This window comes from Aethalodelphis obliquidens, unplaced genomic scaffold (genome assembly GCF_003676395.1).
Source record: "Aethalodelphis obliquidens isolate GAN/ISIS:26980383/991018 unplaced genomic scaffold, ASM367639v1 scaffold2, whole genome shotgun sequence".
NCBI classification, from domain to species: Eukaryota; Metazoa; Chordata; class Mammalia; order Artiodactyla; family Delphinidae; genus Aethalodelphis; species Aethalodelphis obliquidens.
Window position 1 is genome coordinate 69501877 of NW_020837946.1, and position 27043 is coordinate 69528919.

The 27043-nt window shown below is 34.2% G+C and overlaps 1 protein-coding gene across 14 annotated transcripts in view; it reads right to left on the bottom strand.

The window, feature by feature from the left end:
- The window catches only part of SLC4A10 (solute carrier family 4 member 10), a 309415-nt gene that overhangs the window by 170711 nt on the left and 111661 nt on the right, over positions 1-27043 (bottom strand). For all 14 annotated transcript variants that reach the window (XM_027129968.1, XM_027129959.1, XM_027129928.1 and 11 more), the window contains one exon: positions 17747-17828. In XM_027129968.1, coding sequence (XP_026985769.1) covers positions 17747-17828 — 82 coding nt within the window. The remainder of the gene's footprint in view (positions 1-17746; positions 17829-27043) is intronic.

Sequence of the window (27043 nt, forward strand, 5' to 3'; positions counted from 1 at the left end):
GGGGAGCTTCCCCTTGTCTTCCCTGCTATTTGTTTACATGAGGGAGGAAAGATTGCCCTGCCTCTCAAGGTGGAAAGGAGACAGCTATATAGCAGTTTCTATATAAATTCCCAGATTCATAATTTTGGGGCTCCCTTCCTGTGCATATAACCTCCTAGTTCTCATCACATCACCCTGAAGGGGACGAACGGGGCATGTGGTTATTGCTGTAAGAAATAATAACAGTTCTCCTTTGATCCAGAAACCTCATCCTTGCTTTTAGGACAAATTAAATAAATATATGTATTAAAAATTTATCAATATGTTTAGGAGATTTTCTACAAAGATTACATGAGATAATATAACTGGTATAAAACATTGAACATGGCGCCTGTCACATGATAGACACTTGCGCTTGTGTTAGTTCCCTTCCCCCTTCAAGCTGCTCACCTTCAGAGGCTTGAAGAAGAATGAAGGCAAAATAAAATTTCCTGTCCTATTTCATTGTCTTCCTGCTTTTCTATACATTGCCAACTTTTCTAAGCCCAACTATAATAACCCTGGCCTAAGGAATTAGAGAATCACCTTAGATCCTGCGGAAAACAGTATACAAATAACATTTCCAGGTTAAGGTTATAAAATTTACCTACACTATTATATCCAAAATTTAATAGACGTCACTTAAGAACATAAAGAATTCAAGAAACAATGATAAATGTCATGGTTCTGAAATGAATTGACAATTATTAAACCTAACTGGAATTATTTTTCAAGATTATATAGGGAACAATTTTTATTTTATAGTAAATAAAGACCAAAAATTTAGTTTAAAGAAGGAATCTTTTCAAATGAGCATTTCTTTAATTAGTCAAAGTGGTCAACAAGAATTAACTTTATATCATACTTTTTAAAACCCAAATTAATAAAAATACAGATAATTTAGATATGAACATATTTTGAATAAGTGAGAATGGAACAATGTGCTGTTAAGAGAAAAGATTTTTTTGAAGTAAGCACGGAACCCTAGAATTTATTCAGAATTTACCTGTATGTCAGTTGAGGGAAAATACAATTTCCCCATTAGAAAAACAAAGGGTTCATTAAAGGTAATACTGCTTTCTGAACACAAATCTTGCTAACAAATCCTGGATTTTTTGACACAAATTGTGTGGAACTATCTTGTCGAGCAGGTCCAGAATTATTGTAAATATTTTTATTGTATAAGAAATACCAGTACTGAAACAACACTTTATGTAGCTGTGGTCATAGTATACTGTTTACAAAATGCAGTGAGGAAAGAGATGCATTTGGTGATGGAAAGGAATCTTACTATGATTAATAATAATAGTAATTACTCTCCTTTATTTAGCTGGCAGGGAAGGGGTCAAGCTATCTACTCTTGAAGAGAACTGTGTGTTTTTTCTGTGAAATGAATATACACAGCTGGTGCATAATTACTGAGTTGCTACAGCCTTTATTTAGACATGTCAATCATGGGAAAAGGTCAAGTACATTAAGCCAAATAAGCATGTGATCTTTAATTCCATGGAGACTCTAACAGAGTCAGAAAACACAACAAGGCATCATTTATCATAACATATCAAAGAACTCTAAGTCCAAGAGAAATTCTCTGCTGAGGGACAGCAATGGAGAGAAAGAAAAGAGACCTAGAGGGTGTAAGTGAGCGTATGTGTGCATTGCCAAGAGATACTATTAGGCTACTTACTGCACTGTTGTTTCTTGTGTTATTTTGCTGAAAGAATAAAAAAGTCACACCAATGCGGTCATAGTCACCTGACCCTAGGGCCGTATTTTTAATTATTACAAAACAAAGGGCCACATGACTGTGACTATTCTATACGGAAAATAAAAGTCTTAAAAGTACTAAAGTTGTTCATCAAAGGAACCATAGTTCTGAGATTTACTAGTTTAGAAGATACTGTGGCATATTTTAAAAAATACTATTTCTTATAAGTTTATAACACTATCTTGAGCAAAACATAGTAACTAAATTACTGTGTATCTTGCAATAGCAGTGTTATTTTTCATCTTAGAGCACAATAAGCCTCAACATTTCTTGATTAAATGAATCCTAATAATATATATCTTCTAAGAAAAAAAAGAAAAGACAGGAGAATTCCCCATTTTTTATAGGCTGTAAGACAGCTCCATGTTGGATGTTTACAGTGCTCAAAGGGAGGCTAATACAAATTAGTCAAGAAACAGGATAATAAGAAATGCTTATAGGATATGACCCCTGCACTTAAGATAGCCATTTAATTGCTCAAAAATCAAGTTCAACAAAGAAAACAGCACGAAATGATACAAATGAGAAGCAGAAAACAATAACAATCTGCATTAAAGCTAATGTTCTTGTGTTGTATCAGGCATTAAACGCTGTAGGAGTTAATAAATAGAGTGAAATCAAAGATAACCTGGGCCATTAAGGAAGGTTTCAGGGAGAAGGACTTGAGTCTTAAACAAAATAGGTTTTGGATTAGCAGAGGAGTAGGAAATCTAGAAAAAGAAGATAATGTGCACAAAAACAGAAGAACAATTTTGGGTGATAATCTGAGGTGCATGTTAGAGCAGGGGAAAAATACGGTGAGATAGAGCATGTATTTTTATAATCACAAAAGCTTGCAATTTCACTATTATTTTAAAACATTTATGTCTTGCTGTTTTTACAAGGAAGAGGGAGAAAAGACATCAACATATGTTCTGAGATACTTTTAAAAAATGAGTGTAAAAGACAACGTGGTACCCCCCATCTCCTCAACCCTCATTTTAATTAAATTATGATTTCTGAACAGCCCTGCCACTTTGCTTCAGGGAAATAGGTAGAAAATAAGCAAAATTTTAAAACTGTAAAATTTTCCAGATTTAGTTTTGCCTTGTATTAATCTGAAAGACACATATAGAAAGTGGCTCATTCTGGGAACTGTGGTAATTAAGGACAGAAGGGTTGCTTGGAAAAGCTGAAGACTTGTTGAGGAGAAAAACAGATTTCCATGAAGACAGTTGATGGAATTCAACTGTGAAACTGAAGGAATGAAACAAAACATCTGAAAGCAAAGATGGAAAATACTTGGCATTTCTGCATAGATGTTTACAAATAATAAATAGTGTTGCAGATTTTTTTAACGGCCACAATATTTTAGCAGCTTCTCCCATCAAATGGTAGAATCTATTCTTCTAATCCTTGAACCCCGGCTTGATCTTTGGGACATTAGCACATGTGATACAAAGACTTAGAGAGAGCTTGTGCCCTGGTTCTTCCCTCTACTGCTTCTCGGGACTTTCGTGCCACCATGTAATCAGATGTATCAAATCTATCTAATTTTATCACATACAATTGCCATTATACATTCTCTTAGCACCTCACATTTCCTTATAAAATTTTTCAAAATTTTGATTAAATAGCTAATTGTATAATCAGGTAATAATGCCTATGATAGGCTCTATAGGCAGTAATATGGTCTGTCTAATCATGTTCACATTCCCAGTACCTGGCATATTAAAAGCTCAATAAGTGTTGAATAAATAAATGAATGACAACAAATCCAAACTCTTTTTTACTCATTTTATGCTGGAGTAGGCTGGAAAATTCAAAAACTCGCTCAGAGAAGGAGAGAGAACTTTGAGGAAGATAGGATTTGTACTGGCAAGTGAAAAATAGATAGCATGACTTGTGAAGGGAGGCACAAGCACACAGAGCGTCCACAGATATATGTACCTTGTTTTTATCGGGAAGTAAACAGAATTTTTATTTCCTTAAACATCTATTGTTTAATGAATGCTTTATTCATTAAATGCTTTATTCATTGCTCATGAATAAACATGCATTTATACTGCTATAGAAACAACGTTTCTTTTTTTTTTTACATTTTACAGGAAATTTTAGATGAAGACAATGACTTTACCTGACAGCAGTGGTGTGCTGGAACTGGCTTACACCAGTTCGCCAGTTAGTTGTGCACATATCTTCCTAACTCTGTGTACGATGAAAACACTTCAGCAATGTGAAAGCAGCCATGAAAATTGGCAAATGCTACAAATTAAGACTATGGAGGCAGCAGGGAGGAGAGAGGGAAGGAGGGTTATCAGAACACCACTGCCTGGTACCTGGTGGGTACATAAAGATGGAACTTCCTAGTTTTTTAAGTTGTTGACAATTTTATATACCCATAAGTAATCTGATCAATTTACCTTAATAAGGCTGACTTCACTTTCTAGAAAGATCCACTTGTGCAGTTCTGTAATTACATGGATATTTAGTAAGTACCCACTTCTGAGTAAAGAGGATAAAATAATTATTTGGGGCAATGCAAAACCACAGAGCTAAGATGATGTTGAAAAGTGAAATTAAGGGGCATCCATTTTCATCCTCTCATTTACATAGAATCCTAAGAGCCTCTTAGGAAAAAGGGAAGCTGAACCCAAATCCCTTTGCTTTGAGATTTAAAATCATTAAATCATTTCTGAAGGAGTATAGTGCCCTAAATGAAGACAAGCAGGAATGGATAACAGCCCCCCACTTCCACTCCCCATTAAGAAGAAACACCATTGATGGGAGGAGGGTCTGGACCCTTTTCCAAACTCAACAGCAGCCACTAGATTACTGCGTGTGTCTGTGTGTGTGTCTGATTTTAATGGCCCATTTTGTGACTTATGCTAAAGGCCTTTTTGACAAAGTCGCTTTGGTACTAAGGAGCTTACTCTGAATGGGGAAAGGAGATGCATGTGTGCCCTTACAATAAGGGAAATAAAAAACTTGAAGTATAACGCTTAAGGCTCAAGGCAGGTTTTGGTAGGTATGTATGTGGAGGAGGAGGTTGTGTAGCTGACTGGATAAACGTGTACAGATAAACCAGGAAGGATCAACAGCTTTAATGGACAGGGCCTTGCACCAAATGATAGTGGGTAGTCACAAACTCCAGTGCAACTTGCATCATCCCAACTCCGTGGATGCCACCAGACTTCTAATTGGTGGTAGAAGATACTGAGACTAATAGGCTAAGCTCTCCAGGATTAAACACTTGGTGAAATCAACCATGAGGGGCATATCTAGTTTGTAAGGTCCATATTTTTGCCTCTTTTTTTTTCACTGCAGTATTACTAGTACCTGGAGTAGTGTCTGACACTTAATAATAGGCATTAAATAGAGTTGGAGGAATGAATGAATGAAGGAATCTGAAGTCCCGTTAATTCTCACTGAGGGTGGCAAGAGGTTAGAGATATTAAGGACTGATTAAACCATTTAGTCTAAGTAACCCTATGGAACCTTGGAAGGAGAACCCCAGGACAAATGTCATACTTTCAGAATATCCAGGCAGGTGGTTCCTCTGGGTTATTATATTGTCAATGTTAACCAAATATGGCCTAACTTTATATCTCAAGATGATAAAGCCAGACATACACTTTCCATTAAGAAATTTACATCTGGTGATATTTTTTGCCACAGCTACTCTACTTCAAATTTCTTTCTTCCTCATGAAAGGTAAAGAATAAGTTTCTGTGCTTTTCAAGAGGCATGAATCATTAATAGGACATTTTTTAAACCATTTATACAGAGCGAGCAGTCCTTTTCAAATTCAAAACTAATGAACTTTTCTTGTCAGAGAACTGAAAAACTTAAAGGTATTTAAATATTAAGCAAAGTTAACAAGAAATTTAAATTTTAAAGCATACTCTGGAAGTTCACTTAAAGATCACAGAATTTAGAGATGGAAAATTCTTCAGAGAGCACTTGATTCAGACCTCTCATTTTCACATGTGAAATAAACAGTAGTTGAAGAAGTTATCCCAATATTTCTAAAACTAAACATTTCTAAGTAGTCATACGCAATAGGGAAATTTTAACATCTTAGTTTATTTTCCTCATACAAAACTCTCCTATTTCTGTGTAACATAAAATGATGGTATATTTCATCTTCCATATAACCATCTTTCATATACTCTTAAGTTAGCAGTCATGTTCTTTCAACATATTCCCTTAGCATTTTCCTCAACTAATATTTGTATAGGATGACCTCTACTTTAGTCATATTCATCTTCTTCAGTGTGTCTACCTTAGGTTTATTCATTGTGTGAAAGTCCACAAGACACATATGGAACATTTTGGATACACCCATATGGACTCCTACAACACTCACAGGTGGAAATAACATTCCAGGAAGTGAATCATTCAGAGAGAGAATGAAGAATAAGAGGGAAAAAAAATCAAGGATAGATATAGAGAGAAACCAACAGTTAAAAGATAAATGAGAATTGTCAAAGGTTTGAAGAAATAGATGGAACTTCTCATATTATGTCAATGGGAGTATAAAACATAGATCAAAATTTTTAACTGTATAACTTTTTGACCCAGCAATCCTCCTGAGAATTATATCAGTAAAGTGCACAAGAAGACATATACAATAATTCATAGCAGCTTTGTTTAAAAGAGATAAATGAGAAATAAAATGTCCATTGATAAGGAATTGGTTAAATAAAGCACGGTACAATCATGCAATGAAATACTAAGCATAATTAAAATGGACAATATCAATATTAACATGGAATGATGTTGATTTTTTTAATGAAAAGAGAGTAGTTGAAAAGATTACAAATTGTACCATAATTTTACTTATATGTAATTTAGTTATAATTACATCTGTTTATGATATATAATTAAATTATATTCTTCTATAATATTAATTCTGTAATTCTGTTCAGAAATATTAATTGTATTTCTTCTAAACAGTAGGTTTTGGGGGTTGTTTTGTTTGCCTTCTTTATATTTTATACTTTTTTATATTTCTTGGATTTTTCTAACTCAAAATAATTTTTTGTTTTAAAATAGTTTTAAACAATAAAACAATTTTAATTTTGGGAAAAAAACATAGAAATGTCAGGCAGAGTAAGAGGGGCCAGTGGATAAAATAGAAAAAAATACCAAGGAAGACTACCTGAGAAGAGAAGCCAAGGGAGGGGTATGAGAGAAGAGAAGGAAGATCTAAAAACAAAGGTATAGTCAAAAGTTTTAAAAGCAACTGAGACTTCAAAAGGGCTGACAACAGGGGATCACTATACTTGGCAATTAAGAGCACTTTTTAAATAGAATGCATATTAATAAACCTTAAGAGAATATTAAAGTGAGATAGCATGAGAGAAATAGTATTTCAACTTAGTAAACATGACTTTCATTTTCATGATCAGTACTGTTAAGTGCATTGGTGTTGCAGACACTATTCTTTTGTATTAATCACTGTGATATCATAAAATGCTTTCCTGCCATATTGTCATCTAATTACAAAACAGCAATTTATCATTACATGAAAAAAATTGAGTTATACAAAGGAAAAAATAGGTACAACTGTAAATAATTTAGCTAGATATTAGAAATCCTTTTTCTAATAAGCCTGTAATACTTTTTGCACAGATGCTCCAAAGGTAATTTAGAAGGAGCTTTGAAAGTAGTCAAAAAAGAATATTCATAGTCAAGATATGGAAGCAATCTAAATGTCAACAGATGAATGGATAAAGAACACATGGTGCGTGTATATATATATATATATGTATATACATATATATAATGTATAATATATATAATGAAATATTACTCAGCCATAAAAAAGAATGAAGCTCTGCCATCTGTAGCAACATGGATGGATGAAACTAGAGAGCATTTTGCTTAATGAAATAAGTGAGGGAAAGACAAACACTATGTTATCACTTATGTGTGGAATCTAAAAAATAAAACAAATGAATATATATAAAAAAACAGAAACAGACTCACAGGTATAGAGGACAAACTAGTGGTTACCAGCAGGGAGAGGGAAGAGGGGAGGGGCAAGATAGGGGTACAGGATTAAGAGATACAAGCACTATGTATAAAATAGATAAACAGCAAGGATACATTGTACAGCCCAGGGAAATATAGCCACTATTTTGTAACATTAAATGGAGTATAATCTATAAAAATATTGAGTCAATATGTTTTATACACCTGAAACTAATACTGTAAACCAACTATACTTCAATAAGAAAAGGATATTCATAATGTTCCTTCTGCAGAGACAAGACGAAAGCTTAATCTACCAGCAGAAAATTAAAATTTTACTTTCTTTTAATCATTATTTCAATCATTTTGGTTTTCTATATTATCTTCCCACCTGAAGCTCTCATTAGGGGTAGAAAAGATAGAGAAAGAAAGGAAAAAGAAGTAGATTTTTTTCATTGTGCTTTCAGCAGTTCTGACAAACTAAGAGCAGTAGGGATGACTAGGCAGCCAGAAAAGAGGGAGGATAGAATGGGGTAGTGAACGATGTCACCGGGAGAAAGTATAAAAGAGAGCATTCCAAAAAGTAACCTCAGAATACCAGTACACCAAATCGACTTAATTCTATTAAGGTTCCAGTGATGCTAGTACTGATAAAATTATAGGTGTGTGTAATCCAGAAAATCAAGAATATCACCTCTTTCAACTACTATTTAAAACTTGTTCAGTATTATCAGTATTTATCTCAATTGATATTTAAATGTAAACATTTATGTGCCGGGTGGCCACTGTTATTTTTTCCCAAGGAGGTCTAGAACTCAAGTGCCCTATTGGCAGCACCAGTATGTAAACCACTTCGGAGAATAAAGAATATAAAACAAATTTTGTTCAGTGCTTATATACCATTAGCACTTAATTAATATTGGTGAATGATGATGACTTCACAAGAGAAGCCCTAATTGACTGGTAGCCCACCCCTGCTTCTATTGTGAGGAGATAACCTGTGGAGGCTATGATCACATGTAGCCAAGGAGCTTTAAAGTAGGATAGCTCTAGGGGAAAGATTAGCAGCTGAAATAGAGATTTAAGAATTTAATCAACAAGTAGACTAAGTTGATCTCCTTCACAATGTCACCTTCATAGTATGATTCCCATACTATTAAACTGTCTAACTAAATAATCAACGCACTTAAGTCTCAGACGTCTGGAAAACTCAAAACAAAAGTATAGTGTTAATATAAACCTACAGAGTACATATTAAGAAGCTTTGGCCATTTGTGGTTTGTCTTCAAAGTATTAAATATTTTCGAAGAAAAATATAGAAGGATTAAAGGAATAAATTCTTTGCTGTAAAATACCCTCTTTTAATATTTATAGGATTATATTTAATGTAATGAAAAGGAATTTCTTTTCCTCTAATATATCTCTAAAATAGCAATTGATTGAAAATGTTACATATACACACACAAATATACAGTTCTCCTTATTCACAAAGGATATGTCTTAGGTCACATTACATAGCAAATACCTCAAATACTGTACTGTGCCTTTGATAGGTAGAGAGTAGTAGTAAACAGAGCCAGATTTATAAGGAACGATGAGGGAGATTAAGAATATGGGCTCTTATTCTAAAATCATCTGCCTAAAAACAGACATCCTAAACTAGGGATGGAAAATACATAATGAGGACCCCTAAATTAAGAAACCATACATTGCAGGATTTCTTAGCCACATATACACATTAGAATATTTGTTACTATACTCATTCAAACACATGTCTATAACTACTTGCAAATGGTCTAATAAACCAAATTTAGAATACTTTAGATCTTTCAAATTTACAACACACTCTAAAAGCAGACTGTAAATAACTAGCAATTACCACTCACTTTAAATAGACAAAATATCATGAAAAATTTATATATCAAAATAAATTGATGTGGGTTACGTACAAAAATCATGTGAAACAATTAATATGAAGAAACATGGAACATGATCTATAGCTCACCTGAGAGTTAATTAGGAATAAAAGTAATTCCATTATTACAGACTGTTAAAAAACATTCTCTTATTTGGTTCTTATTTTTAGGATACCCTGGAGAAAAATAGAACAGCTCATTATGAAATGTGCATAGGTGGCAAAGATAGTCAATTAGGGAAAAAAATTTACTACTGGCTATTTTTTTCTGGAATCTTCAGTATTAGTCTATCTGCCTAATTCCCATCCTCAAATATATCCAAAATGTTTGGCAGGCAGAATGTACAATTTTAAATGGATCCTATGTAATTAATTAACTTCACTAATTATTACCAATGGACCAAATACCACTTAGAATTGCCATATCAAGTGACACTGAGCCTGTATCAACAATAGTAAATTGCACAAAAGTTAACAACCCATAATAGCAGGAAAAACAGTTCTTTTCTTTTTCAAATAAAAGACATTTGGAACATGGAAACAATAAGATTATTCATTCTATGGTACAGCAGAGACAAGAATTTAAAATAAGAGAACATGAGGTTATTATTAAAACTAGTCTCCAGTGGGACAGGCTTTTCCTTTTGTGGAAATGAATCTGTCTAATGGGAATTTACTAACTGCAAAATATCTCAAATTTTTGCAAAATTATTTGGAAAACTATTGTGATAGGGGTACTAATTATCTAATTCATTATTGCTTCATAGGATAGTCTCAACTTTTTAAAAATAGTCATGATTAAGTGAGTAAATATGCCCCAGTCTTCCAGCTAATAAACATCTTGCCCCATTCAGTCACCTAAAAACAAGGCTCCACATTATGTTTACTTCTATAACATAGTTGTTAAAAGCCCAGACCCTTGTGGGTTTGAATCCCTGCTCTTACACTTGCTAGTCATAGCCTAGGCAAGTCAATCTTTTGTGCTTTAGTTTCCTTATCTGTAAGATGGAGATGATAATAGTACTTACCTCACTGAGTAACTTCAAAAATTAATTCATTCTCCATTATTTGACCTACCTCATGCAAATGTTTAAACTTCATCTCTAGTCACTCTTTACCCCCATGCACACAATCCCAATGTGTTAGCTACACCATATTTGCCATTCCCAGAATATAACGGATCCTTCCTTCTTTGCCTTCAGAACTCTCATTCATCCTTCTAAGCCCATCTCTGTCTCTGTGAAGCCAACTTTTGTTTCTCTCAGCAGAATTCACTTTTTCCTTCTAATGGCAATTTTTGGAGATAAAAGATCAGAAAGAAAAAGATCTAAGCCTAATTTTTGGCTTTTTCTTTATTTTTTCAAATTATTTTCTACTTTGGTTTCAAAATAGTGCATCATAATTATAGGATCAGCACTTACTATCTTCTGTTTTTTAGTGAAAAACACTTTTGACATTACAATGATTATGATCAGAAAAGCATTTTAGTAAACTTAAGAGCTCAGGAATGCATTGGGTGAAATGAAGAAAGTGGGAGGGTATTATCATTAATAAAATTACGTTATATGATAGCTTTGTGCTAGGTATTTTACTTACAGTATCTCTGGACTTTAGGTCCACGATATATTAAGTGGTCCCCAAAAGAAATGAACTAGTAAACCAAAATTTTTTATCTCAAATAAAATGAGCAAAAATATCAAGACAGAGGTATAATTTTCTCTATTAAATTCCTGACTTAAAAGTATTTTACACTCTGCTAAAAGCAATACAGAATAAAGAAAATGTCTTTTTAATTTAATTCATAGCCAAGATTTAAATATTAGTTTAACTTTTCCATTAAAGTTTTAAATTTATGAATTCCTGAATATCAGATTAAAATGTAACTAGATTTATTTATCTTAGTACAGAAACTCCTATATTTATATGTTAAATATTTGAAAGCTAATTCAATATTTGATGAGTGTTAATTATGCACCTAATTACAGTATATAAACTTAACTTCTTACATGATTAGTGATATATTATTGAATTATATATAAATGAGATTCAATGCAACACATTTTTTAGTACCTATCTAGTTTAAGAAAAACTGCTGGACCGATACCATGGTAGAATGCAAATACGTATAAGACAAAGATTTGTCCCTCAACAAACTTATAATCAAATAAGAATGATAAGAAATATATACATAATAATAATATAAGAAATGATGTAAATTCAGAAAGAGAGATCTGGAAGAGGAAGATAATTATTCTGCCAGGAGGGATCAGGTAATGCTAATGGATGGGCAGAATGGACATTCTATTCTTTGTGGAGAAGATGAGAAGGCACCAATTTGGTATGGAGCAACAAAAAGGTTTTGAACACAAAATTTTTAATAATATTCTTGAGGTTTTATTGCATCTTCCATGTCCTCAGACTGTAGAAAACTAGCAGGTATTATTTTAGAAATATGTGCTAAAAGCATGGAAAACAAACAGTCTCTCTCTCACTAAAGAAGTTCTTTATATATCAGTGATTTTGGGGGAAATTTAACCTGTAAGGAGTAATGCAAGCTATAACAAGTGTAAAGTTAGACAACAAAGGAATATGAAGGATAAAATTGCAGGCATTCTACACCATATACAGAAATTAACTCAAAATGGGTCAAAGACCTAAATGTAAGACCCAAAACTATAAATTAGAAGGAAACATAGGGAAAGGCTTTATGACACTGGATTTGGCAAGAATTTCCTGGAAATAACACCAAAAGCTTAGGCAACAAAAGTAATACTAGACAAATTGGACTATATCAAAAAATTAAAATTTTCTGCATATCAAAGAACGCAGTCAACAGATCAAAAAGGCAACCTACAGAATGGGAGAAAATATTTGCAAATCATATATACCTGATAAGGAGTTAATATCTAGAATACGTAAAGAATTCCTACAACTGAACAACACATTAAAAAATCCAGTTAAACAATGCACAAAGGACTTGAATAGACATTTCTCCAAAGATGATACATAAATGGCCAACATGCATATGAGAAAATGTTCAATATCACTAATTATTAGGAAAATGCAAATCAAAACCTGACACCCATTAGGATGGCTACTATCAAGAAAACCTGGAAAACTGCAAGTGTTAGTGAGGATGTGAAGAAATTGGAACCCTTGCACGGTGTTGGTAGGAATGTAAAATTGTGCATCTTCTATGAAAAACAGTATGGCAGTTTCTCTAAAAATTAAAAATAGAATGACCCTATGATCCAGCAATCCCACTTATGGGTATATACTCAAAAGAATTGAAAGCAGGGTCTTGAAGCAATATTTGCACACTCATGCTCATAACAGCACTAGCTAAACAGCACAGCACTATTTCACAATAGCCAAAAGATGAAAGCAATCGTGTCCATCGATAGATGAATGGATAAACAAAATATAGTATATACATACAATGGATATCATTCAGCCTTAAAAAGGAAAGTAATTTCTAATACTACAGCATGGATACACCTTCACGACATTATGCTAAGTGAAATAAATCAGTCACAAAAAGACAAACACTGCATGATTTCACTTCTGTGAGGTACCTAGCATAGTCAAATTCATAGAAACAGAGGTAGAATGGTGTTTGCCAGGGGGAGAAGGAAATGGAGAGATGTTGTTGAAGAGTTTCAGTTTTCCAAGATGAAAAAGTTCTGACACTGCTTATACAACATTGTAAATATATTTAATACTATTGAACTGTACACTTAGAATTGGCTGTGATGATAAATTTTATGTTATGAATTTTTTACCACAAAAGAATTTTTTTTTAATTTTTTTAAAAAAGCAATCCAGTTGTTGGGCAGAATTGCTTTGACTGGAAATCGATCCATTCAGTCAAAACGGCTAAATAATAACATATCATCTTCAGCTATTGAATTTTCTTCTCTTTGTTATCATTTAATTAATGACATACTATTTTTAGCAACTTATTAATTTGCTCTTATGCCTGCAGAAAATATAACAATCGTCATATCTGAAAAAATAAAATATTCATTAAATTTTTTAAAAGTTCAGGCATCCATTCTGAGAAAAGCTGAACACGGCTGAACAATGAAGAGAGAATGGAGGTGTTTAAGAATAACTGAACTCCCTAACTATCCCTGCCCCCCACCCTTCGCCCTGGTAACCATAAATTCGTTCCCTAAGTCTGTGAGTCTGTTTCTGTTTGGTAAATAAGTTCATTTGTATCATTTTTTTAGATTCCCTGCATATAAGTGATAAGGGAGTTTGGGATTGACATGTACACACTGCTATATTTAAAATGGATAATCAACAAGGACCTACTGTATAGCACAGGGAACTCTGCTCAATTAAAAAAAAAAAGAACTGAAGATGCACTGGGTTATTTTTATTAGGCCCATGTGGAAACTGACCCCACCTATCCATCCATCCACCCTGGAGTTTCAGGCTCAGTACAGTGTTGCACACTCTATAATGTTATCCTTTAGTCAGATTCACTGAGAAGTTGACTCTGGAATACATCTGTCTTATCAAGGCCTCTGCATACTTGCCACTTCATGTTCATTTGGTCAACACAGTGAACCAAAATGATGCTCTGCAGAACACCCACCCAGTCCAAATCCCTTTGGAGTCTATTATAATACAGGGTAGGAGAGTTAACACAGCCGTGGAGCAAGACCATAAATGTATATTGTTGTACTTCCCAAGAGAATGTTTACTTCTGGTACACCTTCTTGGTAGTAATAGAAAAAAAAATGCATTTGCCACATCAACAGCTGCATACCATGTATCTGTGGTCATGTTAACCTGCTCTAAAAAGATTCTACATCTGAAACAGTAGCTGCAATTGATGCTACCACTTGGCCGAGTCTGCAGTAGTCCACCACCATTGTCTAGACTTTGACAAGTTTCTGTAGTGGCCAGACTGGGACATACTTTAGATCTATAAAGATGGCACTAATCTCTGCTATTTCCTGTCATATGCAATACTGATTTTCATTTACTATCATCGCCAAGGCAAGTACTTTCAGAGCCTTCTCACCCACTACAATAGTTCTTAATCCCACAGGCTAAGAAACCAATGTGATGGTCCTATCAATTACCAAGTAGGTCTATCGGTATGGTTCAGGGAACAGCAAAATGATCAATGAGTGGTTCAGATTCCTCAGGAAACAGACACTGAGACAGAAATTTGTGTTCAGGGAGTTTGTTGAAGAGAGCTTTCAGCAGTAACACCTGTGAGGAAATGTGGGCTGCAGCATTTGGTAGAAGTTGAATTATGGTATATTTGCAATAATGGCCTCAGTTGACTCCACAGGAGGCTCTGAAGCTGAGAGAGCCTTTCAGAATTGTACCAAATTGAGGCAAGACTCTGGGCCTTTATACTCCTTCTCTGATAACTTATTGAATTCAGATGCCACAGGAGAGGTAGCTCCCTTCAGCTGAAGGTAATGTCTGGGGTAGCAATTCCAAATTCTAGCTCATTTAAAATAAATATCTATTGGTATATTTTATCTATGTTACTAAAGAAGCTCTTAAAAAGTGGTGCCCTATGGTAATTTTATTTCTTGAGGAACTTCCACACTGCTTTCCATAGCAGTTGCACTATTTTACTTTCTCACCAGTAGTGCACAAGGGTTCCAATTTCTTCATGTCTTCACCAACGCTTGTTATTTTCTGTTTTTTTTTTTTTTAAATAGTAACCATCCTAATGGGTTCGAGGTGATATCTCATTACAGATTTGATTTGCATTTCCTTAATAGTTAGTGATGTTGAATATCTTTTCATGACCCTGCTGTCCATTTGTATATCTTCCTTAGAGAAACGTCAATAGTTCAAATCTTTTTATCACTGAATAATATTCCATTGCATTGGCATACTACATAGTTTATTTATCCATTAAAGTACATCTTGGTTGCTTTCAAGTTTTGGAAATTATGAAAGAAAAAAAAAAAAACAGTGGTGCCCTTGTCTTTTTCTTTAATTACACAGAAGGAGAAGCTACCACCACCCTTATCCTCGGTAATGCCACCTTTCTCTCTGGTGCTCTCCCACTTACGTTATATTATATTATATGCTACCAGTTGATTTTTTCCTGAACCATGACATCCATCTCATTGCCCCTGCATTATTTTCTGATTCAGGGTAATCAATCTGGGAACCACTAACAGATATATTAATTCTTTGTATGCATCACAACAGAATCCTCCACAGCATCCTCAAATACTGGAATGTTTATCTACTTAATATGATATGGGAGCAGAACAAATATTAAGAAAGTCAACATAAATAAGGTTTTTCTTATTTTCTTTCAAAATTCTAAAATGTTGCCTTTGCATTCTATGATGTTAATTTCAATCACCAGTGACTAAGTCACAGTATTCACTTCTGGGATTAAAATACCCACTATAGACATCAGCAAACAGAACAAAATCTGATTTATCCAACTGTGTTTTGCCAACAAGAAATCTCTTTTAAGAAGCATTGTACACTGTTACGTGTATTCCCAGTAAAAAGAAACGTATGTAATACATGTTGATACAACAATTAAAGTAACTTTATTAAATCTTATTTTTGTATTATGTATTTTCCATTCAAAGGGACCATTTAGTATTTTACTGTAATTATTTATAAATTACTGTTAACTGTTAATTATCTGTGTGTGGATTATCATCACAATCTTTAAACCCAAGATGATGTTTCTCTGGAATTGAGTATATTTTTACACTAAATTCTTGATTTATTAGGTTTTCTTGTGTGAGTTTAGTGAATATAAGCATAGCTTAAGTCATGGTATGACATAAGTAGGACAGTAACTATGCTGCTTTTCAAATCTAAAGAAAAATTTGCTTTATATTAGACATTACTGGGTTAGATTTTTCAAGTTTCTGCTTCCTTCAATTTGTGTAATGAATATGGATAGCATGCAAATTACTACGCCTGCCCAGTAAGTATAACCTTTCCAGACCTTGGGTGCTTTCTGTGCATCAAGCAAAATGTCAAACACAGAGTGGGTATAGTTGTTGACAGTTGTCTCTAAATAGTATGTTAACTCTTCTGTTATTTAATTGTTGTAACTACATATAAGACTCAATAATAATGAATTTAACCATAATTTAAGTGGCTATAATTCTTAAGGGGAATGAACACTTACTTTTCAGCTGCTGTAGATTATTAGGAGCTATCTCTGATTAGTTTTACTTAAGATGATTTGGGTTTCACTTTTCAACAAAAAGATGAAAAACACCACATACCTTGTATCTCACTAGTAATAATTTCTTGTTAAAAAATTAAGATGAACTAATGGCGTGTATACATTAAATTGCAGTGGAATAATAATTGTCAATACTTATGTAACTCTTAGGCCAGGTACTATTCTATTTTTCCCTTATTTCTCATAAAAATTTAGGAAATACATTCCACTGTTATCCTTATTTTAACAACAGAGAAAACAGGTGCATAGAAGTTAACTAATTAGCTAAAGCTTCCATAACAAATAAGGGACAGAAGTGATATTTGAATCTAGTACAGTCTGGTTTCAGAGCCTCTATATTTTACCAGCTGCTAGACCATACTACCTCCCTGTTGAATTACCTGACCTTCTTCCTACTGAAGAGAATACACACAAATGATGCCTCCAGCCCTCTCTCATATATATCTCAGTAAAACTAGAATACCAATTGTCCTTAACTCCCTTCCAGTGACAGCCTACTCTGACAACATAGGGTGAATTAGATGCCCCTCCTGTCCTCCCCTGTCACATAACACCCAATATGTTGGTCTGACATAATTTTTTTCTTTTCATTCCCCAATTAATTGTAATTCCTTGAAGGAAGGATTATTGAAAGACTGGCACACAACACAGTACAGGAATATAGGAGAGGTTCAACAAACATCTGTTGAATGAATTAATGCTTCTCATTGTTTGCAGGACTGACTATTGGCACTCCAGGGTACACCAAAACAGTCATATCCATCCCACCACCACCACCATTATTACTCTGATATCAACTTTTGCAGTTCTCCACATTGCAACAAATTTCACATTTCTCTTTGAAACACCAATAGGTATCCCCCCACCAAAATAGTCTTACCTTCTAAATCTTCTTTCTCAAAGTGTGTTTTGAGAATAGAACGAGTTCCACCTCTATCCACAACTGCCTCTTCATCATTTCTCTGTAGAGCAGAGAGAAAGAAGACTAAATGATAGTACATAGATTCTCTTAATTTCAGCAAATAAACTTTAATGTGCTCTAATAATTTAGCGGTTTAATTCAGTAACATAAACCTACTTGTACCTGAATATTCTATTTGATTATCAAGTGTTAGTTTACAAAAGACTAAGATTAATTTGACCACACATTCAGAGAAGGAATGTCGTTTGATTTTCCATGAAATTGAAGGCAGTCAAACATTCCAGTTGGCATCATTTATTAGTGAGATGAAAACTAGAAAACAAACAGTTATCCTGTCAATTTAGTAACGTATTTTTTTTTAATTTTTATTTATTTATTTATTTATCGCTGTGTTGGCTCTTCATTTCTGTGTGAGGGCTTTCTCTAGCTGCAGCAAGTGGGGGCCACTCTTCATCGCGGTGCGCAGGCCTCTCACTATCGCGGCCTCTCTTGTTGCAGAGCACAGGCTCCAGACGCGCAGGCTCAGTAATTGTGGCTCACGCGGCATATGGGATCTTCCCAGAACAAGGCTCGAACCCGTGTCCCCTGCATTGGCAGGCAGATTCTCAACCACTGCGCCACCAGGGAAGCCCAGTAACATGTATTTTTATCTCTGATAAAGAATTCTTGTTAACAAGATGACATTTTGAACTATACAAGGAAAATATGAAAATCATTAGTGCTATGTCAGGGAGAAATAATTCCACTGCCATTATAAATGGGGTTGGGGGGGAGCTAATCTCTTGAAAGCAATTGGTATCAATTACTAGGTAAACTAAAACTCTAGTGACTTTGTTTCAGTATAATGCATTTTATTCAAACTAAACTGTAAATTACAATCATGTGCATTAAACCTTCATTCAGTTTCTATAGATTTTTTTACCTATTTAGAAGGGCTGGGCATAGGCTTTGTCTTCTGAACACTGTACACATAACTCAAAATAGTATACTCAGTGATTTGGTACTCAATAAAATAATGGGGGAGGTGTGAGCATAATCCATTTTGACCATGCAGGAATGGACAAAATATGAAATACTGAATGAAGTGAAACACAAATTATTTACAACTTTTATCTGTGAACACCCAGGTAAAAATTGCCTTAAAAGTGAATATCGAGTACAAAAGGAGAAATGAAAAGGTAGACTAAAGTTGAGTGAAACCTTTCAAGATCTATTTCTAAGCCTATTCTAGTTTATTACTATTAGAAAAGTAAAAGGTTTTTGCTTCTTCTCTGAAAGCTTTTTAATTCCTGAATATAATCTTAATAAAGATTTGTCCTCCATGTTTGACAAATCAGTACTTTCAACTGCAGGAGTATAGACATATTTCAGCCTAAAACGATCAGCTCTCATATGCTTCAAATGCAGCACAATATGCAGCAGAAGGACATGTTTTATAGCCTATAGTCCTGTTGTCTTTCTGACAACTTGTACTGACACAAGTCAGGGTAAAGTCTTTGAAATCAGAGTTAGATAAACTTATCCTATAAATGAGAGAAAATGAGAGAAAAATTAAAATGAAGATAGATTTCAGAACCCATTGCTCTTCTGTTTGGCAAAGTTTAAGAAAATCTGTTGGTTTAACCAATAATAGCAATAGAAAGACTAAAGTTGAGACTTTTATAATTTTCCTGAACCAGATAAATGCAAGTTTCAGCCTATTTTGAATCTGTTCTTGATACATTTACAGATCAAATTTACCCTCTGTGCAAGACATTTTCAAATATATGTCACACTAGAATACAACTCTGCCCTCTGGGGTGTTGTTAGGAAGATTGCCAAAAACTAAGTCATGCATCCTTGTTCAAAGGTCAGAAGGAACACTATTCCAATATAACTCAAAATGGCAGTCTCTGAAAACAACTGCAAAATGGAAAGCCTATATAGAATACATGAAGATGTTTCCCCCTATACAATAAATACTTGATTTTGATTTCAAGGACCTGAAATAATTTTCAGCTTATACAAAATGTTTCTTCCCCTTATTTATATAAAGCATGTATACTGTCCACGTACAAAAGATAATTCTGTTGAATCGCTAATGTTGAGATACTGAGAGAAAATGAAATTTTGCAGCAGAAGTAGAAATGGAATCTAAATAGGAAATAGCTGATTATTTAATTACTATGCAGGTTACAAGCAGAAGTGACCTAATTTTAATTTTTCTTTAAAAGAAAAAGAACTAGAAGCTAGAATATGAATATAACTCAATGTAAGTGACTCATTTTGTAGTTTCATATTATCCTCTTTAAATACTCTCTGGATGTTCCATATTTTCAGCTGAAAATTCCCAAGATACAGATTAATGTTAATACATATACTGAAATTCCTCTACTTTGGCTATAGCTCAAAAGATCACTTCAATATTATTCAAGACGTTTTAGCAGAATATTTCCCTTCCCCCTTATTACCAAGAGCAAGTAAATATGAGGTGTGATGATAGGAATGCAGAGGGACTTATGGCACTGGGTGTCAGTCTATGCAGTAATAGAGCAATAAGATATTTTCACTTCATTTTGAACTGTTACTATCTTTAGAATTGGTGAACATCAAATATATTAATGCACCTTAATTTCCATATGTATTTACTCACCTAGGAACAAATTTTAGCACTGTGTAGGGAGAGAACACAAATATATTACATTGCCTTTCAATACAATTCACCCTTACTACACTGTTGGGTAAACGTTTGTAAGATGATTGAGTCCAGTAAATAGTATTGTGTTGGGATATATATTTCTCAATATGGGCCATGTTCCCTCCAAATTTAAAGCATTGCCCATATTGAGAAATATATATCCCAACACAGTCACATATTCATATATATGTAATCAAAACAAAAAATTCACAAACCAGTATTTACTCTTAGTATAAAAAATGCACTCTGATATTTTCTGTTCCAGGGTATACTATTTCATTTAGAAGTCCTAGTCACTACCCATTAAATTTATTTCAGGACCGAAAAATGGCTTGTGACATGCAATTTGAAAAACATTGGTATAGACTATGGCCCTGGGACAGACTAACAGTAACTAATTCACACAGAAATTTCTTCTAGCCTTGTTTGTAAATACCATTAGCTCTATGAATATGTAAAAATCACCTTTTTCTGATTTACCATAGCTCTTGAGCACAGCCACCAATGAAATAAACTTTTCTAGTTTTACAAACCAAAATCTAACAGTAACCTTGTGAGCAGGAAAATTCAAACTTTTTCATATCCTTTTAATTCTCATCTCATTTAAAAATGAATAGAGGAAAAGCAGTTCATTTTCAATTCAGAATTCTTTCTTCCTTAGAACTATTTATCATATCATTTTTAAAAAGTAACCACATTTTCTGCCTTTTTTTTTAGGTATTAGATATTAGAATAGTATTGTGTGCTGTATACTCTCCACTAACCCTTACAGATCCACTTTCCACTCTTATTCACCATGCTCTGTGTCTTTACAGACTGCATCGCTAGGGCCCCTTGCCTTTTAGCTTCCTATTGAGTTCAGCCAATGAGAGATAATGACAGAAGACTACAGAGTTGGGAGGAGAGAAACATGGCCCATTTGGGGCCATAGTTTGGCAATGGCTGTGGTCTTCTATCAAACATCAAAGCGCTTGTCACGTGACTCTTCTACAGCTATACATCTTGCTGGTTTGCATTAACTGCTCCCCCACCTTGCTCCTTTAGGCCTAGAAATAGTGACAGTTTCTGACTGTTGCAGGTTTCTGGGATTTCACTAACCCTCGCTGATTACCCTTTATCCTGCCTACTTTTTTAAAAAAAATTTTGTTGGAGTATAGCTGATTTACAATGTTATGTTAGTTTCTGCTGTACAGCAAAGTGAATCAGTTATACATATACATACATCCACTCTTTTTAAAATTCTTTTCCTATATAGGCCATTACAGGTTATTGAGTAGAGTTCTCTGTGCTATACAGTAGGTCCTTATTAGTTACCTATTTTGTATATAGTAGTGTGTATATGTCAATCCCAATCAGTCCTTTCATTAAATTCTTTTTATCACCCTTCTTGAGTGACCATCTCTTTCTTGCTATGACCCTGATTTACATGTCACATTTATTTCAATGACTAAAAACCATGATATCAAGTTTCATAGAGATGAACATATAATCAAAGTGGTAACCTATATACATAACTTTGACTAAGAAATATCTATCAAAAAATACTGTTGAATGTTTAATTATGTACAATTATTTATTTTGTTTTTATCTTTTGCCTTTAGGAGACAGACCCTCCGAAAATATTACTACCATTTATGTGAAAGAGCATTCTGCCTATGTTCTCTTTTAGGAGTTTTATGGTTTCAAGTCTTATATTTAGGTCTTTAATCTATTTTGAGTTTATTTTTGTATATGGTGTGAAAAAATGTTCTAATCTCATTCTTTTACATGTAGCTGTCCAGTTTTCCCAGCACCACTTATTGAAGAGACTGTCTTTTCTCCAATTGCTTTTTGCCACCTTTGTCATAGACTAATTGACCATAGTCACATGGATTTACTTCTGGGTTCTCTATTCTGATCCATTGATCTATGTGTTTATTTTTGTGCCACTACCATGCTGTTTTGTTTTCTGTAGCTTTGTAGTATAGTCTGAAGTCAGAGAGAATGATACCTGCAGCTTTATTCTTTTTTCTCAAGATTGCTTTAGCAGCATTATTTGCAATAGCCAAGATATGGAAGCAACCCAAGTGTCCATCAACAGATGAATAGATAAAAAACATGTGGTATGTATATATATATAGGTATATACATATATAATATATAATATATATAAAGAAATATTACTCAGCCATAAAAAAAAATGAAATTCTGCCATTTGCAATGATGTGCATGGACCTAGAGAGTATTATGCTTAGTGAAATAAATCAGACAGAGAAAGACAAATACTGTGTTTTCACTTATATGTGAAATCTAAAAAAATAAAACAAATGAATGCATAAAACAAAACAGAAACAGACTCACAGATATAGAAAACAGACTAGTGGGTACCAGTGGGGAGAGGGAAGGGGGAGGGGCAAGATAGGGGTATGGAATTAAGAAGATACAAAATACTATGTATAAAATAGATAAGTGGGAGACATTCAAGATGGTGGAGGAATAAGATGTGGAGATCACCTTCCTCCCCATAAATACATCATAAACACATCTACATGTGGAACAACTCCTACAGAACACCTACCGAATGCTGGCAGAAGACCTCAGACTTCCCAAAAGATATATATATTTTTTCCTTTTCTCTTTTTGTGAGTGTGTATGTGTATGCTTCTTTGTGTGATTTTGTCTGTATAGCTTTGCTTTTACCATTTCTCCTAGGGTTCTGTCTGTCCGTTTTTTTGTTTGTTTACTATAGTTTTTAGCACTTGTTATTATTGGTGGATTTCATTTCTGGTTTGGTTGTTCTCTTATTTCTTTCTTTTTTTTTAATACTTTATAATTTTTGTATTTTTAATAATTTTTTTTTATTTTTTATTTTAATAACTTTCCTTTCTATTTTTCCTTCTCTCCTTCCTTTCCTTCCTTTCCTTCTGAGCTGTGTGGCTTGATGGGGTCTTCATGCTCTGGCCGGGTGTCAGGCCTGTGCCTCTGAGGTGGGAGAGCCAAGTTCAGGACATTGGTTCACCAGAGACCTCGCCGCTCCACGTAATATCAAACAGTGAAAGCTCTCCCAGATATCTCCATCTCAAAGCTAAGACCCAGCTTCACTCAATGACCAGCAAGCTACAGTGCTAGACACCTTGTGCCAAACAAATAGCAAGACAGGAACACAACCCCACACATTACCAGAGAGGATGCCTAAAATCATAATAAGGTCACAGAAACCCCAAAACATACCACCGGACGTGGTCCTGCCCACCAGAAAGATATGATCCAGCCTCATCCACCAGAACACAGGCACCAGTCCCCTCCACCAAGAAGCCTACACAACCAACTGAACCATAATTAGCCACTGGGGGCAGACATCAAAACCAATGGGAACTACGAACCTGCAGCCTGTAAAAAGGAGACTCCAATTCACTAAGTTAAGCAAAATAAGAAGACAGAGAGACACACACAGCAGATGAAGGAGCAAGGTAAAAACTCACCAGACCAAACAAATGAAGAGGAAATAGGCAGACTACCTGAAAAACAATTCAGAGTAAAGAGAGTAAAGATGATGCAAAATCTTGGAAATAGAATGGAGAAAATACAAGGAACGTTTAACAAGGACCTAGAAGAATTAAAGATCAAACAATGATAAACAACACAATAAATGAAATTAAAAATTCTCTAGAAGGATCAATAGCAGAATAACTGAGGCAGAAGAATGGATAAGTGACCTGAAAGATAAAATAGTGAAAAAACTACCTCAGAGCTGAATAAAAAAAAAACAATGAAGAGAATTGAGGACTGTCTCAGAGACCACTGGGACAACATTAAATGCACCAATATTCGAATTATAGGGGTCCCAGAAGAAGAGAAAAAAAAAGAACTGAAAAAATATTTGAAGAGATTATAGTTGAAAATTTCCCTAATATGGGAAAGGAAATAGTCAATCAAGTCCAGGAAGCACAGAGAGACCCATACAGGATAAATACAAGGAGAAACAAGCCAAGACACATATTAATTAAACTACCAAAATTAAATACAAAGAAAAAATATTAAAAGCAGCAAGGGAAAAACAACAAACAATATACAAGGAAAACACCATAAGGTTAACAGCTGATCTTTCAGCAGAAATTCTGCAGGCCAGAAGGTAGTGGCAAGACATATTTAGAGTGATGAAAGGGAAAAACCTACAACCAAGATTACTGTACCTAGCAAGGATCTCATTTGGATTCGACAGAGAAATTAAAACCTTAATAGACAAGCAAAAGCTAAGAGAATTCAGCACCACCAAACAAGCTTTACAACAAATGTTAAAGGAACTTCTCTAGGCAGGAAACACAAGAGAAGGAAAAGAGGTACAATAACAAAACTAAAACAATTTAAAAAAATGTTAAGGAACATACATATCCGAAACCACCTTAAATGTAAATGGATTAAATGCTCTAACCAAAAGACACACACTGGCTGAATGGATACAAAGATAAGACCCGTATATATGCTGTCTACAAGAGACCCGATTCAGATCTAGGGACACATACAGACTGAAAGTGAGGGAATGGAAAAAGATATTCCATGCAAATGGAAATCAAAAGAAAGCTGGACTAGCAATTCTCATATCAAACAAAATAGGCTTTAAAATAAAGGTTATTACAATAGACAAAGAAGAACACTACATAATGATCACGAGATCAATCCAAGAAAGAGATATAACAATTGTAAATGTTTATGCACACAACATAGGAGCACCACGATACAACAAGCAAATGCTAACAGCCATAAAAGGGGGAATTGACAGTAACACATACATAGTAGGGAACTTTAACACCCCACTTTCACCAATGGAAAGATCATCCAAAATGAAAATAAATAAGGAAACACAAGCTTTAAATAATACATTAAACAAGATAGACCTAATTGATACTTGTGGGACATTCCAACCAAAAACAACAGAATACACTTTCCTCTCAAGTGCTCATGGAACATTCTCCAGGATAGACCATATATTAGGTCACAAATCAAGCCTTGGTAAATTTAAGAAAATTGAAATCATATCAAGTATCTTTTCTGATCACAATGGTATGAGACTAGACATAAATTACAGGAAAAAATCTGTAAAAAATACAAACACATGGAGGCTAAACAACACACTACTAAATAACCAAGAGATCACTGAAGATCAAAGAGTAAATCAAAAAATACCTAGAAACAAATGACAGTGAAAACACAATGACCCAAAACCTATGGGATGCAGCAAAAGAAGTCTAAGAGGGAAGTTTATAGCAATAAAATCCTACCTCAAGAAACAAGAAACATCTCAAATAAACAATATAACCTTACACCTAAAGCAATTAGAGAAAGAACAAAAAACCCCCACAAAGTTAGCAGAAGGAAAGAAATCATAATGATCAGATCATAAATAAATGAAAAAGAAATGAAGGAAATGATAGCAACAATCAATAAAACTAAAAGCTGGTTCTTTGAGAAGACAAACAAATTGATCAACCATTAGCCAGACTCATGAAGAAAAAAAGAGAGGACTCAAATCAATAGAAATAGAAATGAAAAAGGAGAAGTAACAACTGACACTGCAGAAATACAAAGGATCATAGAGACTACTACAAGCAACTCTATGCCAATAAAATGGACAACCTGGAAGAAATGGATAAAGTATAAGAAAAGCACAACCTTCTGAGACTAAATCAGGAAGAAATAGAAAATATAAACAGACCAATCACAGGCAATGAAATTGAGACTGTGATTAAAAATCTTCCAACAAACAAAAGCCCAGGACCAGATGGCTTCACAGGCAAATTCTATCAAACATTTAGAGAAGAGCTAACACCTATCCTTCTCAAACTCTTCCAAAATATAGCAGGGGGAGGAACACTCCCAAACTCGTTCTACGAGGCCACCATCACCCTGATACCAAAACCAGACTAGGATGTCACAAAGAAAGAAAACTACAGGCCAATATCACTGATGAACATAGATGCAAAAATCCTCAACAAAATAGTAGCAAACAGAATCCAACAGCACATTAAAAGGATCATACACCATGATCAAGTGGGGTTTATTCCAGGAATGCAAGGATCTTCAATATACACAAATCAATTAATGTGATACACCATATTAACAAATTGAAGGAGAAAAATCATATGATAATTTCAATAGAAGCAGAGAAGGCTTTCAACAAAATTCAACACCCATTTATGATAAAAACCCTGCAGAAAGTAGGCATAGAGGGAACTTTCCTCAACATAATAAAGGCCACCTATGACAAACCCACAGCCAACATCATCCTCAATGGTGAAAAACTGAAAGCATTTCCACTAAGATCAGGAACAAGACAAGGTTCCCCACTCTCACCACTCTTTTTCAACATAGTCTTGGAAGTTTTAGCCACAGCAATCAGAGAAGAAAAGGAAATAAAAGAAATCCAAATTGGAAAAGAAGAAGTAAAGCTGTCACTGCAGATGACATGATACTATACATAGAGAATCCTAAAGATGCTACCAGAAAACTACTAGAGCTAATCAATGAATTTGGTAAAGTAGCAAGATACAAAATTAATGCACAGAAATCTCTGGCATTCCTATACACTAATGATGAAAAAT